Source organism: Sycon ciliatum, chromosome 2, assembly GCF_964019385.1.
Source record: "Sycon ciliatum chromosome 2, ocSycCili1.1, whole genome shotgun sequence".
Lineage (NCBI taxonomy): Eukaryota > Metazoa > Porifera > Calcarea > Leucosolenida > Sycettidae > Sycon > Sycon ciliatum.
The window spans coordinates 25,739,125-25,757,098 of record NC_088644.1 but is presented as its reverse complement, the minus strand read 5'-3'; the positions used below and the strand labels follow the sequence as shown (position 1 = coordinate 25,757,098).

The window sequence follows — 17,974 nt, the reverse complement described above, 5'->3', positions numbered from 1 at the left end:
ACCAAAAGTTTGCTTCAAATAATCGAGCCGTGTTGGAAACGAGAAAATGCTTTGCGAGTTCTATAATTATATTGCCAGCCGGTTCTGAAATTCATATGGCATGCTTGAGAAATACCTGTGAAATTATTATTCTCAAGTAAGCTGATGGCGGTGATGCACCAAGTGCAATCAATAAGTAGTGAAAAAATGAAAACAGCAGAGTACCATAGATCCAGTAGTGTGAATAACCTATGAAATTTTGAAGAGTTCAAAACATCTCAAGCCATATGCATAGTGCCCTGCAGCTACACATGATACATCGAAAATTTTATAGCTCAACTTTTCGTATTCATCTTGTACAAAAGAAGCGTTGTCGTGGCGCACCGATAAGTACGGTGGTCCCATAAGCACGGTGGTCCCATTTGTCGCAGTGTGCGTGCACCAGCAGTGCAATGTGTGTGCAGGAGATTCAACAAGACAACCGCAGGCTTCTACCCGCTCTTGTCATACATACCCTGCAGGAGAGCACATGGAAATACGAGCATGCCAGTGGTTTCAAAACGGCCACACTAAACTCCGGCATCCAAAACCATAGAATGGTATTGGGCTTGAAAGTGCTACGTCACAGTCAGCCCGGAGTCATCATCACAACGCTGACATCATAATAATGCAGGTGCAGCTACACGAAATAACATCAACTGCCAGCTTTGTTACCCGATTCCACGAGAATATGTTGCGTAGCAATGCACAGAAAACTAACACTTTCTCACACACTCCATATCGCGCTACATATCACATGGTAATTGTTATGCTGGGCTTGCCACAATCTTGGTACAGCTGTATATAGCAGCACTTTCAGGACAGGGTCAGTATCCATTTTCGTCTGATGATCGATTCAGTTCGTCAAACTCAGAGTTATGAAAAACAACTGTCTTCTGTCTGTGTATTCCGCTCTTTGCTTTCGGCAAGTTGAGCCCTCTACGGACGGTGGATGAACGTCACATGGTAATAAATTACTAATAATACAGGTGTGTTTTCCTTCCTAGCAGGGTGAAACACGCGCTGGTAGTGACAGGATTGGGCCCTCCCTGCCGGGGACACACTCCTGGTACAGAAAGATTCACATGTGACAAGAGAGGCCTACACACCACGTCTTGTACTTCGATATAGGAGATAGGCAGTGTGGATCCAATCTGACCCAGAAGTCGATGTAATGGCACATTTGTTTGGTATTCTTTTTCTTTGGACGCCATCACTTTCGAGGTTAATTAGAAGCCTATCATAAAATACTTGGTAAACGCACTATCAGAGGTAGTGACGACCAGTATCGATAAGGAAACCTTCCATTACTTTATCAGTTTGAGGTTTTAAAAAACCCATCATGACACAGAGAAGTATTTACGTTTGGTCCCAAGAAGAAACCCTGGCAACCATGATCAACCATGGTCAACCCTGGCAACCATGATCAACCCTGGCAACCATGATCAACCAAGATAAACCCGGGGCCCACAATCATACCTGAACGGTTTGATTTGTCAATATGCTTCAAGCTGCTTATTCTTGCTGTGTGGATGTTGAGTAGTCCAGAAGGTTGAGACTAGCCACGAGCGGTGCACCAAACTCCTTGCATACGTCCTTTTCCACCGGCGTCCGGTTGTAAATATACCTGATCTTGAAGATTAGTCCCAGGTTTTTCTACACACAGTTACAAGGACACAGGCAACTGATTGTGAATAAGACCAACTGCACCACATGCATGTATTTAGCGCCAGTGATCACAACGCACACTAACCGTCAGCGATTAACTAACTGGATGCAGATACAGCTCCTATAAAGTGGTCGCTTTGAGTTGATCAGTCGGCACTGACCCATCCAAGTGGTCAAATACCAGAAGGCAGTTAGCCTCTGTTTCTCACAGTCACAGTCTTACACCATCCCACCCTGCCTGCCTGCCAGCTTTTGCAAGCAGTGACCGTAAACATGAATGTACTTAAAATAAGGATATTATGCACACACTTTTTTTTCACGGCCCAGCCAGAGCAGACCAAATCACAGTGCTCGAATAGATCAAGAACTGTACTTGCCTGCTATTATCTGCACAAGTTTGACAAACAATTCTTCGATCGAAATTACAAATAATTGATGCATAGATAACCGACGAAGATCGTCATGCCATTGGATGAGGAGAAATAATTATTACAAAAGCCTCGTGCAGTCATGCATCCTTGTAATATAGGCCGGCCAGTGCAAGACATTCCTGCATACAAACCTAGAGAGACAACTCACCCGCAGCTTCTGGATGCCACAGACACGGTAGCAGTACGGTGCAGACACACGGTCGCGCAGCTTTAAGTTGGTGACCTGCTTGTAGGACTCGCGACTTCCGCGCTTCTTCTCCGTGAGGTCCTCGATAATCAGCTCGTCCTGCAGCACATTTTAACGCAACAGATGCAATGTAACACCATTTTCAAACACAGCGGTTCAGCAAGGCTATACTCATCAAGATCGGATACCGGTAAGGATAATGATCTATATCTATACCTGATTGGGTACAAGTAGGGATCTAGGTATATAAGTATACCTGATCAGGTCACAATTAGGGATCCATTGAATATAGACCGACTTTCGATTTCTAATCACATAGAACACCTGCACTATAGTGGCAACACTGGTGAGACCGGAAGCCAATCCTTCTTGAACATACCTCTGTGCCTGGAAGGTCCATAGCAATTGAGAGCTGCTGGATTTCTCCTTTTTCCTGCATGCTAGTGTGAATACACACAATCAGCACATTGGAAAACTCGGCGTAGAAAGCGAGCGTCACACTCAGGCCATTCTCACTGTAGATCGACACTGGGTCAGGTTCGCCTGTGCAGAGCCAACACATTTGCATGTATGCACACATTCACATGCATGCACACATACACACACGCACGCACACATGACCACACATGCACACACACTCACACACACACACACCACACACACACACACACACACACACACACACACACACATGCACACCACACACGCACGCACGCACACACAAACACACACACACACACACACACACACACACACACACACCATGAGGTTGTTCAAATCAGTGCCAACATCATCCCACACATGCTCCATCCACATACTAGCCACCAACAAAGACTTGCAAGCCAAAGAATGTAGCCACAGTAGCTTACAGTGGCATGCAGCTTGGACCCGGCGAAGAGATGACTGAGTTTTTCGTTCTCTCCCAATCATCGGCTGTGTGCATGGAATACATGCGGGCAGAACATTTTAGGGTGGCTGAATATGCTACATACAGTTCATATCCCGGCACACTTTCAACAAACACACATGTACAACATAGTCTGATCAAGCAGTGCGTTTGAAGTACTAACAAATCCACACAAGGTGACAGGCCGGTAGTCAGTTCTGACGACAGGCACAAGAGCATGAAAGGCGTTGGACGCCTCTTGGTCCAATGAGCTTGTTACAGCGAGGTCTTGTGGGGCCGTGCTCATCTCATACCCCTCGTACCGTCACCTGTCACCAGCCCAAACACAGACGGGAGCATCCGCGGGGGGGGGGGGGGGGGGGGGGGGCTCCATTTTCACCCCATCTAGCAAGAAGTATACGCTTTGAGATGCGGTCAAAGTACACCCCGAGAGACAATGTCCCTTACCATGAGCAAGCTGCCACTTGTCCAGCAACGTTGCATACTGCTTGTGATCTTCCATGCCAACAGGCACAATCTTCTCATGCAGGTAGATAGCCTCGGTGCATGCCGAGTTATATTCTGGACGCTGAACAGATGGCGGGTAGGCTTCACCAATGCCTGGGCAGCCGGACAAACACACACAGAACAAATGCCACTCAGTGGTTTGCTACCAGCTCTTATTTCAACACGAACATGTCCTGCATGCAGTGATTATCATGGTTTATGGCATCAGTCCCATGGGCAGTGGTGGCATTGAATGCTATCGTGTACGTGATGGAGAGGAGAGAATGAGGATGAGAAGGAGGATGGGCAGGAGCAGGAGGAGACGGAGGAGGCGGAGAAGGAGGAGGCGGAGGAGGAGGAAGAGGAGACAGCGGAGGAAGAGGAGACAGCGGAGGAAGAGGAGGTTTGAGGAGGGTGCAGCCCCATGCTAATCCTCAAGGAGAGGGGAACAAAAGACAGCTAAGACAAGGCGTACCAGGTAGTAGGGGTAGCATGCTGCGGGTTTAGAGAGGAATTGTTTTGGTCTGGTGGTTCAGAAAGGATAGAATAGGGGAGGTTGGTCTAATGATGAAGATGCCTGCAAACGGACAGTAGCTCAGGAGCGAATTCCATCATCGTGACCTGCCAACATTTACAAACCTGAGATCAGAGCAGTGAACTAATGTATGAAATTATATATAAAGTTGCTGAGGCATGCTGCATGCAATTGATCCCCCTTCATGTCGTTCTTCCCTCCGTGCAAACCAATGGCCATCGTCCACTTCCCGGCGGCCGTACTGAACTAAAGTCTAGTATAACGATGATAGCCCATCAGAAGGTGGAGGACACCACAGTATAGAAAGCTATGAACCTGTCTGCAACCAGAGAAGTCATGACAGTGGGTCTGAACCAGGACACAACTCCGGCACATGGTTCATATGGCCGCAAGACCAACCCCGGTCTCTGGTTGCAGCCAGGAACACTGTTTTCCAGAGTGCTACGGTGTCGCCTTGTGATGTGCTGTCATCATCAGACCTGGTAAATTATCAAGCAAGGCTTACATAAACTAACTAACTTCATGTGAATTCCGTCCTTGCCTCTGCGCACATCTTTTGGCATGAAGCAACTATGCCATTTGCGGGATGCAGCAGGTATCGATTATCAGTAAGAACAGGACTTGAAAATAGGATTGTCGTTTCGGTGGTCGGCCGGGACATTGGGCTCCAATCTCAATATCGGGATGGTTGGCAAGTATGGCATTCGGTGGCAGGGAGTTCCAAAGTCAACTCTTGGTAGCCAGTGTGCTTTCCGTGCACCGGGGTCTGGTACCAGTTCCCAGTTTAGACAATGACAAAAGCGTAACAGTAGAATCTGCAGCCCTGATTCACGGGCTTGTCAGCCTTTAGTACTTACTGTTTGCAACTTTCATCAAGACATCCTCGACTCGCAGATTCAGGCCCAGGTGCTTTTTCAAGTGGCTCATATATATCCCATTCTCCTCAGACCGTCGTTCAAAGGCCATGTGCGATGGAATACTACAAACACACAAAGAGAGAGAAGGGGGCAGAGAATGATTGAGATTGCAGGTTATGTTCCCCGGGCACGTAGCAGCATCCCATCACGCAATACTGCTATGATAGCCAAAACAAAAACGGAACAAAACAATGTACTGTGATATGGTAACAGGTCAGTGAAAGGCGACGGGGGAGAGGAGATGAGCATCATCCTCACTATGCCAAGCCCGGCATTGAAATAGCAGGTCTCCAACACCTCCTGCCCCCCTACAGTCAGAATTGACTTTGGGCTGCCTTTACCTTTTCAAAGCTTATCAGCTGAATGCATATGAATTCCTGGCTCCACCACCGGTGACATACTCAGCGGGTGTACTGGTGTACTGCTACTTTCACATCCCTCACTGATCAGCTACTCACATCCCTCACTGATCAGCTACTCACATCCCTCACTGATCAGCTACTCACATCCCTCACTGATCAGCTACTCACATCCCTCACTGATCAGCTACTCACATCCCTCACTGATCAGCTACTCACATCCCTCACTGATCAGCTACTCACATCCCTCACTGATCAGCTACTCACATCCCTCACTGATCAGCTACTCACATCCCTCACTGATCAGCTACTCACATCCCTCACTGATCAGCTACTCACATCCCTCACTGATCAGCTACTCACATCCCTCACTGATCAGCTACTCACATCCCTCACTGATCAGCTACTCACATCCCTCACTGATCAGCTACTCACATCCCTCACTGATCAGCTACTCACATCCCTCACTGATCAGCTACTCACATCCCTCACTGATCAGCTACTCACATCCCTCACTGATCAGCTACTCAGCATATGAACCGATCCCGCATTCATCACAGTGTATAGGCACCACTTTGGCAGAACACATTTCAAGCAGTCCCTTCCAGTACAGATGTGCACACTGATGACCACATTCTCACACGTACCAGGAGTGGGCAACGATATAGTTCCCCTTCTTGGCGCGGCTGGCTGGAGGATTGTTCCGTACCAAGTACTCCAGACTCCTTTGCCTGCGGACGACGTAAAGAACATGAGTAAGTACAGTTAGAGTTAGCCACAGACAAAGCGGGCAAGGAACATTCACTATACATGCTACTTCAGTACTCGTATGCACCATTGGCAATCACGGATTTGTTAGCCGATCGGAATTACTATTTCTTGGAGCACTGCGGCTCTAACCCATGGCATGGGTACATGTAATGAGGGAATACTAGAACATGGCCGCCGGCTGGAAGTATCCAATGAAAAACAGAATACAGCTAGGAGCACACATGCCATCACTACATCCGCACACATTACACACATGCCATCACTACATCCGCACACATTACACAGACACTGTGTGGCTAAATGCAGCCGCATGCGTACAGTATACGCAGTATGCACACATAAATATACAGGAACTGAAGGCACACTCTACTCACTCCGTCCTGCACATGTCCAGGATCAAGAAGCTGAACTTGGCCTCCTTCTGCTGCATCTTGTAGAGGATGTCCTCTGCGCGGATGCACTGGTCCGGTCCATCTTCCAAGCCGATATCGACGGGCAGCAAGTAGCTCTCATTGTTGTACTGAAAGCCATGGCCAGCAAAGTAGAACACTGCGTAGATACCTTCACTGAGCAGCGACACAAAGTAGGAGATGGCAGCCACCATCTCGTGCGCCGTCAGGTTAATCAGGCTGACGACGCGGAAATCTTCGTCGATCGAGGTCAGCAAGGAGGCAAGCTCGGCGGCATCGGACTCGGTCTGGTAAAGCGGTCCCATCTCCGGCTCACCATAGTAGTGCTGGTTGCCGATCACCAGAGCCACTTTGCCCTTCACTGTGTTCATCAGGGCAGACAACAGACAACAGACAACAATGGCCAACATACGGAAACGAACACAGTCAGTACGGAGAAAGAGCACACCAAAAAAAAAACACTAAATCCGTGACAGTGAAATTTAACGATCTCACAGGAAACATTCAGCCGTTTCTACAGCCTTGCCAAGCATGCATCCACCCACCAGTTCACACCAGTTCCTACCCAAGAATCCATAGCAGCCATACCGGCCTGATTGGATCATAGTGTGTAGTACGGCATCCACTTACATTTTGCTTGGGGCGTTACATGCTCTGAATATAAAAATTGGATGCACACACACGCGAACACACACACACACACACACACACATACGCACACCCACACACCCACACACACACACACACACGCACACACAACAGCAGCAGCAGCAGCAACAACAACACACCGGTACACACAAACTTGGTCAAAAAGAGGAGCAGGACAGAGCAAGAAAACGGCTAACGCGAAAATGAAACAGAGAATAGAGCCTGAGACATTGGATTCCACAAGTAGTATTGTTTTGATGTACACGTAGATTGAAACAGTATTGTAAGTTCTGTAAGTTCACCCAACACTCAAACATGCAGTGTCCACCAGCCACATACATGTTTCAAAGTAGGATAAAAGTCTTCACAGGACATTTAGAGGGTCTTAAGTATACTTGTCCAAGCAGGGTCTTCTAAAAGAGTGAAGTCTACGTGTGCAGGAAATACAGCCCGTGTACTAGAATGTAGTACTACGGATTAGCATCACCTATCCTACTATCAGAGATTTGTTCAAACAATGAAAACTCTCATACCGGGACTGACTATTGGCCTGCCGGTGGTACAAGTTGTCCTCGCCCCTAATCCGTTAACGCTAACAGCACTGGAGACGAGGGTGGGGTGAGGCGCAGTTAGAAGTTTTCCGTTTGCATGACCTGCTGAAACAGCAGAGCTAAGAGCAGCAGCAGCAACAATACAGCTAGCAGCAGCAGCGGCCGCAGGAGGTGTAGCAGCAGCAGCAGCAGCTGCAGCCGCAGGAGGTGCAGTGAACGTAGAATCAGCAACTGGACGTGTGGTCCCCTCTGCAAACGGCACTCGTTGTCCGTACTGGGAAGCTCCACTGTTCGAGCTTGGGTTGAACCCGTCATTCGTTGACACGAGTGACTGACGACGTTCTGCATACAGTGTGCAGCACATATAAAACAAAGTTCTGTCACTTACTCATCACTTCTGCTCATGCACATGAGTCTGAGCACACAGTGAGAGTCTCATCATGCATTCATTGGCTTAAGCAATACTGCAGGTACGGTTACTGGATTTAGGGGCACTTATTGCCATAATTTGGGGTAGATTGGAAACGTGGAAAGAGAAAAAAATTGAGTTTGGTAGCTCCGTTTTCCAACCACTTTGGACTTTTCACCGAATGCGTCAGGCAAACAACCAGTTACATGAGCAGCTGGTGGTTGGACAGTGAACAATACAAAATAGAATGTGAATGTATTGAAACTGCATGATAACGTTACTACAGCGTATCATTATACACATGCCTATCACAGCAGTTCTTTCCGGGCAGGAGGAAAGTGAACGCAACCAGAGTATAGCAGAGTACAGACAGCAAGAGAGGGCCACAATCCCCCAGAGTCCACAATCCCCCAGAGTCCACAATTCCCCAGAGTCCACAATTCCCCAGAGTCCACAATTCCCCAGAGTCCACAATCCCCCAGAGTGCGCAACTGGAATGGGGTTGCGGGAAGGCGTAATCCGCGACGTACGTAATTTTTTGGGTCGGACTTGCGTCATTCCGTCGACGCGGTCCACCACGAAGCACACTTCCCCTACTGATGATGTCACACTATGACGTGCAACACAGATTTCGCCGTCCCAGATCTGATCAGTGAAGTTGCGCACTCTGGGGATCAAGGACTCTTGGTGACAGTATAGGACATTGCATAACCATAGGGATACCCTACTGGGTTCCTGCCCTGCGGCAGCTGTGGACTGTCACCAAGATGGAGGTCGGCCAAATCACCGGTACATGCATTATAAGTCAGGACCGGTCCACTACCGTAGAATATGGTACATGTGCTAAACCATGTTTACTGTTTGTCACGGATGCTTCCACACATGCGTCCTGTCTAGGCCCCCGTGTAATATGCCGGCATTTTTTTTTGGCATTTTCGGTACAATCCGCGAACCCAGCTCTTTGGGCTCGTGATGCAGCATTTTGGGGGAAACGGAGCACTTGGCTGTTGTGTATCAAAATTGAGAGAAGAAAAACTCGGGAGAATGAATTTGAAGACACCACTGCAGCTGTACTTATGGTTGATAAATATGGTGGTAAAGACACACCTGGCAATATGGCGGTAAACACACGCCTGCCCACACACGCTCTCTAGGCTGCAAAGTTCTGGCACAGAGCTCTCCTTCTCACCACCACCACCATCAGTTCGCGCCTGGCGCCTGGTCGATGCATGGTTGGCGGTATCCGGCATAGCAGGCTGGTACATCAAGTAGTGCATGGCACATAGCAGATGACACAGCAACGACATAGCTCGATTGCGACGTACGTTTCGTCCCCGCTGGACTCATCAGGCAATCTTCTTCTTGGATGTCTTCACACGGAGCTTGACTCGGGAGAATGAATTTGAAGACACCACTGCAGCTGTACTTATGGTTGATAAATATGGTGGTAAAGACACACCTGGCAATATGGCGGTAAACACACGCCTGCCCACACACGCTCTCTAGGCTGCAAAGTTCTGGCACAGAGCTCTCCTTCTCACCACCACCACCATCAGTTCGCGCCTGGCGCCTGGTCGATGCATGGTTGGCGGTATCCGGCATAGCAGGCTGGTACATCAAGTAGTGCATGGCACATAGCAGATGACACAGCAACGACATAGCTCGATTGCGACGTACGTTTCGTCCCCGCTGGACTCATCAGGCAATCTTCTTCTTGGATGTCTTCACACGGAGCTTGACTCGGGAGAATGAATTTGAAGACACCACTGCAGCTGTACTTATGGTTGATAAATATGGTGGTAAAGACACACCTGGCAATATGGCGGTAAACACACGCCTGCCCACACACGCTCTCTAGGCTGCAAAGTTCTGGCACAGAGCTCTCCTTCTCACCACCACCACCATCAGTTCGCGCCTGGCGCCTGGTCGATGCATGGTTGGCGGTATCCGGCATAGCAGGCTGGTACATCAAGTAGTGCATGGCACATAGCAGATGACACAGCAACGACATAGCTCGATTGCGACGTACGTTTCGTCCCCGCTGGACTCATCAGGCAATCTTCTTCTTGGATGTCTTCACACGGAGCTTGACTCGGGAGAATGAATTTGAAGACACCACTGCAGCTGTACTTATGGTTGATAAATATGGTGGTAAAGACACACCTGGCAATATGGCACGTACGTCGCAATCGAGCTATGTCGTTGCTGTGTCATCTGCTATGTGCCATGCACTACTTGATGTACCAGCCTGCTATGCCGGATACCGCCAACCATGCATCGACCAGGCGCCAGGCGCGAACTGATGGTGGTGGTGGTGAGAAGGAGAGCTCTGTGCCAGAACTTTGCAGCCTAGAGAGCGTGTGTGGGCAGGCGTGTGTTTACCGCCATATTGCCAGGTGTGTCTTTACCACCATATTTATCAACCATAAGTACAGCTGCAGTGGTGTCTTCAAATTCATTCTCCCGAGTCAAGCTCCGTGTGAAGACATCCAAGAAGAAGATTGCCTGATGAGTCCAGCGGGGACGAAACGTACGTCGCAATCGAGCTATGTCGTTGCTGTGTCATCTGCTATGTGCCATGCACTACTTGATGTACCAGCCTGCTATGCCGGATACCGCCAACCATGCATCGACCAGGCGCCAGGCGCGAACTGATGGTGGTGGTGGTGAGAAGGAGAGCTCTGTGCCAGAACTTTGCAGCCTAGAGAGCGTGTGTGGGCAGGCGTGTGTTTACCGCCATATTGCCAGGTGTGTCTTTACCACCATATTTATCAACCAGAAGAAAAACTTCCCAAACAAGAACGTCACTTCCGCATTCCGTGGGTTAGCTTCTTGTTGAGTAGTTCATGAATTGTTTACCATGGCAGACTCAAGGGCTCTTATTGAGTATTTTCTGACTCCCTGGTTTTGACGGCGTGTGCTGAGGATTACAAAAAAGTGAGCATTTTCCGAGCATTTTCGGCAAGGTTTGGGAGCATTTGCGGCAAGGTTTACCAGAATTTCCCAAAAGCATTTTCGGCAAAGTTTCGGGCAAATTACACCGGGCCCTAGTCCTGTCCAGTATGCTGCACTATAGTAACTTCAGTTCAACTCACCCACTTTCAGATGGCAACATCCGGATAACAGAGGCTCATGGTCGGGCTGGTCACGTAGTGTGACTCGGCATCGATAGGAACCTGTATCATCCACCTGACAACATACACCCACACGGATAGAGGAAGAGAGACAGCAGACTGAAAACTTGATTCTACAGTTTCTACCAGAACAAATCAGAGAATGAATAGTAACCTATCATGAGATCATATGCCTTCTCTTTGATCGCACGTATCTTTGTAAACTGCAAAGAAGCCTTTATTTTCTACTTCTAAGTTAAGATCTTGACCTTGCTGTGCATGGTAAGCTACCAAGTTTAATACCGGTACCACCATTCACTTTTAACCCTTTAACTGCCATAGCACGTGAAGCCCCCCCCCCCCCATCGGCTGGAGAGTGTAGGCAGATCTAAGCCAAACTGCTCTGTAGCTGTCTAGACGCACCTTAGCACCGTGGATAAGAAGAGTATTGTGGCTTCCAGCCATGATCTGCGACGGCCTATCGTTGATCAGCCATTCATACTTCAGTGGTCCCGGGCCAGTAGCACAGCAGCGAATCTTCACAATCTCGCCTTCGTGGTACACAAGCTGCGGCTCTGGCTGGCGCGTGATCTTGAATGTGTCCGGTGGAGGGGGTCCTGGTCAACACATTACAACACAGTCATTAGTATAGAGACGCATGGTATCAGTGAAGGGCTTTTGCTGCTGGTGTTGACTTTTCATAAGACACATGTGCATGCACCCAATAAAGGAGCAAGGGGCGTTGGTTCAATCAACATATCACATGGGAAAACTAAACATGAATTCCTGCAGTAACCTAAGTTGAATGGTCACCAGGCCAGTTGAAAATCAATGCCAAGCTACAGTACACAACGCACTAGCAGTTGCTGATCATTGCACTGGCAGAGGTGGGATGGTAGCAACACTATAATACATGTACAAACACGACTGGTTGCCAACCAAGGTCGAGCATGCACATTGCTGTCAAAATCATCCACGCCAACACGTCTATACAAAAGGCTTATTCCAAGCACTTATGTCACAGAGTTGTCCTCACACCAAATGATCAAACACCATACCTGGAGGCCATCCTTGAATGTCATGCGGATGTGCTGAGTACAAAGGGAAGAGAAAGAAGAGGCTACATCATGGCACCGTGCTGCTTACATAGAATCTACAGACCATTTACGGATTGCACTTCTTACCGAGAGGCCATGGCTGAGATAAAAGAAAGAGAGAACTCAGTGACACTGAGTGACAAAGAAAGGAGGAAAGGCACCATGTACCAGGGGACTGATAGGAGTTCTCTGGCAGCATGTGCCGGTTTCAAGCAGGACTAAGAACGACCAACCTAAGATCTCAGCATTACCTTTGGTCAGCGCATCGCAAAGGAGAACAGAGATGAAGAGTTGGAAAAGAAGCTAAGTGGAGGGATCTAATGCGTCTATACTTCCGACGTATGCATTGCAGCAAATGTTGGACCCAATGGTCATAATAGATGTAGTTGACATGCAATGCATGGTTCTATTGCAGCCGATACAATAAAAAAAGTTATGTTACACTGTCTCATAGTAGAGCAAAGTAGAGTAGGTCCGAGTAAGAATTCAACACACACACACATTTACTGTGCAATTTTCTGTGTATCATTATTCCTAACAATGGTGTCAACCTCCATCTGGGAAACGACAATGGAGAAAATGAGAACATGCAGCAGGAAGAAGAGGAGGGGAGGGGGCAACTCGATAATACACTTACGTGCCATGACTTGAACCTCGCACCACTGGCTGAAGACGTGGTTGACGTCATTAAACACAAACACACAGTACACTCCACGATCGCGCACTGTGACGTGAGCAATCCGAAGCACGCTGTCACGGGCGTCTGAATTGGTACAAGAAAGCAAGCAGCAAGCCACAACAATAAATCATGCTGAGCACATATTATGCACACACAACACAGTACATCAGACTTTCAGTGGAGCAAGGCTAATTCGTTGCAACTCTGAATTCCATGCTCAGTGCAATCATCAGGCAAGATAGGGATACTAATGACCATGCCAGTATATATATACAGTAAGGAGGTGTGTGTGTGGGGGGGGGGGGGGGGGGGGCATGGCAAGGTGCTAGTGACCTTGGTTGCAGTGCTATGCTTTGGGTATTGGGTTGATAGTGTGTGTCGGGCTGAGCTATTGCAGTGTGGTAATCATGACCATGCTTCCGCCCGGGATACGTTGTGTGGCTAAATTGTATTTTAAGGTGTTATGGCAGTATCAGTAGGTTCTCTTCAGAAGTTTTCAAGAGTGCCAGTTATTATCACTGCTGGACTTATAGGGCCGTTTTACAGAGGACATGTTTTTTGACAGATCCTATATATATAGGATTTGAGTATTCTGCATTTTCCAGAGTGTGGTATTGTGGATGCAGATAATAATAGAACTGGCAGGGAAACTAATATAGAATGCTTAGTATGCTGGATAAGTTCACAGATACAATGAATAGATGTCTGTGATTGCCGATCGGCTTGAAATACGGATTATTCCTACGGAAGTGCATGGAAAACAGCTCCAAACACCTCATGAAACCCATTTCATCAATTTGCATAGGTTGTTTAGCCAAATCCTTTAGCCAGAAGCCAAATCCTATATAAATAATAGGATTTGCTGGTGACAGTTTAAAAGAGATACACTGGTCTGGCACGCTTGTGAAATACAAGTCTTCAACTGTTTAATGCTGGCTTCACTCTTCTGGCATTATGAAGATTGGGCTGTTCAGTTGTGAGTCAGCCGTTATACCAATTTTCCGATTGTCAAGAACACTTGCACTAGTGAATAATGCACAAAGCAGTCACAGTCGGTGCAACACCAACCGACTATATACATGTACGTACCGCGGATTTTCTGGTTGTTGCCCGGACCCATGCTCTTGTACCACTGGTACTGTGGAAAAGGCAGTCCAGCAGCCTCCACTTTCAGCTGCACCTCCGCATTGACACTGCACACAACATTCTCTGGCTGCGTGATGATCGATACTGGTTCTGTAACAGGATCATGAACACAAAGAGACGCCGGGGCAAACACAAGTTACGCCATGTTGCTGCGATGAGAAGATCCAGAACCCGTCGCCTGTATGTAGCAGTCTACTGAAATCAACATTGGAACCCAGTAACTTGAAACGTGCAGTAGATTCGGCCAACCCGTTCTGGATTCGGACTCAATTTCAGAGCTCCTCGCGCAGAATAATAATTTACTATATACTGATATACCATATACAGTAGTGTGACATATCTTTTTCGGGTTCATGTTGTTCAATGCACATATGCAATGCTAGGTTCAATGCACATATGTGGCATGCTATCAATATAGCCATGGCCACTGGCCACTACTGGTACATGGTGTCATTAGTGATTACGCAACACACAACGTTTTAGAGACTCAGTCGGATGATTCGGACTCGTTTCAGTCGTTTGAATATGGCATGAAGCGGATTTGTACACAGCACGACTGTACATGTAAACCATACTACAATACTGGAGTACTCGAGTAGTAGCATCTCCTTCCACTTCGTTCATGTACCTGCACCTTTTCCGCTGTGATTGTTTGTGCATTTTGTACGTTCACTCAGTAGAGCAATATCACTGCAAGGAAATGTGATACTGGCAGTGGCATTCCTCCCAAAAGCTGTTTCGACCATTGCGGCGCAGGGTCTCATCATTGAAGGTAGTTGCTGAACAGGACTTTCTTTATGCAAGCAGCATATTTATATGACAGTTGGTCCTACTAGTTGCTATGATACTTATAGAGATGAAACAAATCAGCCTTACAGTGTTACGCCAAAATCTGAATCTAGCAACATTTGTTACCCGTCACCTTAACGGCTCTGAATAGGTTCCGTGCTATACCCCAATAGATGCACACATGTCTAATGCTATTGCAGTCTCCAAGAGTATGCCGGCTAGTACATGTACTGCTACTGCATGTCACTGAGTGTCACTGAGTGCGGACCAAAACTATAATTTACTCGACAGTCGCTTCTAGCAGTACACGTCAGAATGATGTTATAGGTGTTACTGGGGAACAGGTACCTGGACTCCGAATTTTTTTACTTTCTTACCCTTCTCATCATCTTTGTCACACGGTCTCTTTAAAGGGGAAGTTAAGGCAAAAATTAAAATTTCACCAATTGTAGTCTTCGGGGTGCTGAGTCGAATGGTCTTGGTCCGAGAAAGCTGAGACGCTCTCTTCCTACTTGAATCCCAATCGAACTCGCGCACTTCCACCGAAACTGGGTGACTGCGCCCTACTAGATGGGGATTTGTATGCAAAATGTCACTAAAAGCGCCGTTTCGTTCTTATAAAAGCAAGGATGACCGCGATTGGCCCATATGTTGTAGTCTTTTGGACGCTGAGTCGACTGGTTTTGGTCCGAAAAGGCTGCGATGCAGCGTTCCTCCTTTATTCCCAATCGAACATGGTTGAACAAGTGGTCACGTGCTCCTGCGTACACCAGTCAGCTGGTCACCGTGCCTGCAGGGTACAACTTACTAGCCTGTTTGACCTTTTTGGGTGCAGTCCTGTCACTCGAGTTGAACCTTGGTGTGAAAGTTGTCGCCTGCTGGCGTGGTGACCAGGTGATTTGGGCACCCAGGAGCACGTGACCACTTGTTCAACCATGTTCGATTGGGAATAAAGGAGGAACGCTGCATCGCAGCCTTTTCGGACCAAAACCAGTCGACTCAGCGTCCAAAAGACTACAACATATGGGCCAATCGCGGTCATCCTTGCTTTTATAAGAACGAAACGGCGCTTTTAGTGACATTTTGCATACAAATCCCCATCTAGTAGGGCGCAGTCACCCAGTTTCGGTGGAGGTGCGCGAGTTCGATTGGGATTCAAGTAGGAAGGGAGCGTCTCAGCTTTCTCGGACCAAGACCATTCGACTCAGCACCCCGAAGACTACAACTGGTGAAATTTTAATTTTTGCCTTAACTTCCCCTTTAACGCTACGTGGAGTGTTATTGTATATGTGGCCAACACTAAGAAATGCCTGTCAAATCCCTACAACAAAATGCAGTAATCATGGCCACTAATGATTGCCATGAACTGTGATAACCACACAGTGGCACACAGACACAACAGAAGTGGGGCCTGAGCTTCTAGTAAGTAGATGCCGGAAAACGCATACCAAAGCCCCAGACCAGTCAGTTATGTATGTCTTTTCTTCCAAAGTGCGCTGCATGGTCATTGTATGGTATGACCACAAAATTAACCTTTTGAGCACGCGTGACGTTCTGATACGTCATGACCACTGCCATTGTGACACGCGCGACGTTCTAGAACGTCACGAGTCAGAACAGAACTACGTCGATTCCGCACTTCTTCCGTGGTGTGGTGTCTAGCTGTACCCCTGCACAGAGGACTCCTAGGATGTACGAGTACAGTAACAAAAAATGCGAGTCGCTCCGTAAGTTTGAACTGGAGTTCATGCGCGTGCATACATTTCAAAATATCAAATTCGCGTATAACTACCTTTCTGAAAACGGTCATAACTTTTGTAATTTTTGTTGTATTTCCAAAACAAATACAGTTCATTGCTCAGGATACATAAAAGATTTGTTTGAAATCAAGTTTGCTCACATAGAGTGAATTTAAATTTTTTACTGCGTGGCAGAGGTTTTCAATGGGACCGGGCTCAAAAGGTTAATGGCTGTACATGTGATGCCAGTCTCAGCATGTGCATGAAGAAGTCACTGTTAGTAGTGTTACTGAGCCAAGAAGCCCTGCAAAATAGTTTAGTGCGTAGACCTACAAGGCCCAAGGCCGTGACGGCTAAGCTCGCATACCATCTCATACACAAGAACAAAATACAGTGTGAAAAGAAAGATCATTGAAACTGCTGTGACCAGCATCAGGACGAGAGAGGACTGAGAACTACATCATAAAAGGGTTTCGACGTTACCTTTTGGTAGCAATGTCAACAGCGGTGCCTCGAAGCGTAGTACCCGGAGATAGCTGGCCAGTTGCTCCACCGTGAATGCCTGTACGCCCATGTCCAATATCAGCTCACCAGCCGGGCTGCCACCAGGCTGATGCATGGCCATAGCGAAATTCTCCACATCGACAACGCTATACACACCTTCTGGCATCACGTCGACCACCTTTCGCCATCGGTCCGACACGTTCAGATAGGCAGAGAGTTCTCTAAATTTGTGAAACGCCAGCGAACGCAGCGGCTGGCCTTTCTCGGGCCTCATGGGCGGCGCAGGCATTTCTTCCTCGATGCCTGGTGATTGAAACCAGCCGCCAACTACTAGTGTTTCAAAGAACAGCAGCTCACTACTGCGGCGATCCTAGCGACTGAGAGCGTAGGAGCACCGCACGCTTGACCAAGCAAAGAAAGAGTGAGTATCAACACTAGCTCCGACCTGCTGAAGACACGGACATACAGGTAACCGAGAGACGCTTAGCACTAAAATTCCTCTGCGCAAAAGCTAGGACTAGGAAACACAAAGCTCACAACTAAACTACTAAGTACTAGTAACTACTTGCACAAGTCCCTTTCATTGGTATCGGTGCTAAACCAGTGCAGG

General features: G+C 47.7%; 1 protein-coding gene across 1 annotated transcript; it reads right to left on the bottom strand.

Annotated features, from left to right (window-relative positions):
* Window positions 1–37: 37 nt before the first annotated feature.
* Window positions 38–17,974, bottom strand: LOC135809363 (mucosa-associated lymphoid tissue lymphoma translocation protein 1-like). The gene is made up of 16 exons (XM_065322697.1): window positions 17,344–17,974; window positions 14,276–14,422; window positions 13,145–13,270; window positions 12,469–12,501; window positions 11,834–12,027; window positions 11,393–11,486; window positions 7,871–8,230; window positions 7,320–7,343; window positions 6,654–7,050; window positions 6,156–6,239; window positions 5,090–5,211; window positions 3,659–3,811; window positions 2,684–2,847; window positions 2,266–2,403; window positions 1,498–1,674; window positions 38–494 (listed from the first exon to the last, which is right to left on the bottom strand). Exons 1-15 carry the CDS (start codon window positions 17,651–17,653, stop codon window positions 1,534–1,536), a joined length of 2,487 nt encoding a protein of 828 aa, XP_065178769.1. The 5' UTR covers window positions 17,654–17,974; the 3' UTR covers window positions 38–494; window positions 1,498–1,533.

What these genes read in the sequence shown, in the direction of transcription:
- LOC135809363 (XM_065322697.1), bottom strand. Translation starts at nt 17,653, where the DNA reads ATGCCTGCGCCGCCCATGAGGCCCGAGAAAGGCCAGCCGCTGCGTTCG. An exon ending in ATGTTGCCATCTGAAAGTGG is followed by an intron (nt 8,231 to 11,392) that starts GTGAGTTGAACT and finishes CACTGTATGCAG; the next exon opens with AACGTCGTCAGTCACTCGTG. An exon ending in TGTAACGCCCCAAGCAAAAT is followed by an intron (nt 7,051 to 7,319) that starts GTAAGTGGATGC and finishes TGATGAACACAG; the next exon opens with TGAAGGGCAAAGTGGCTCTG.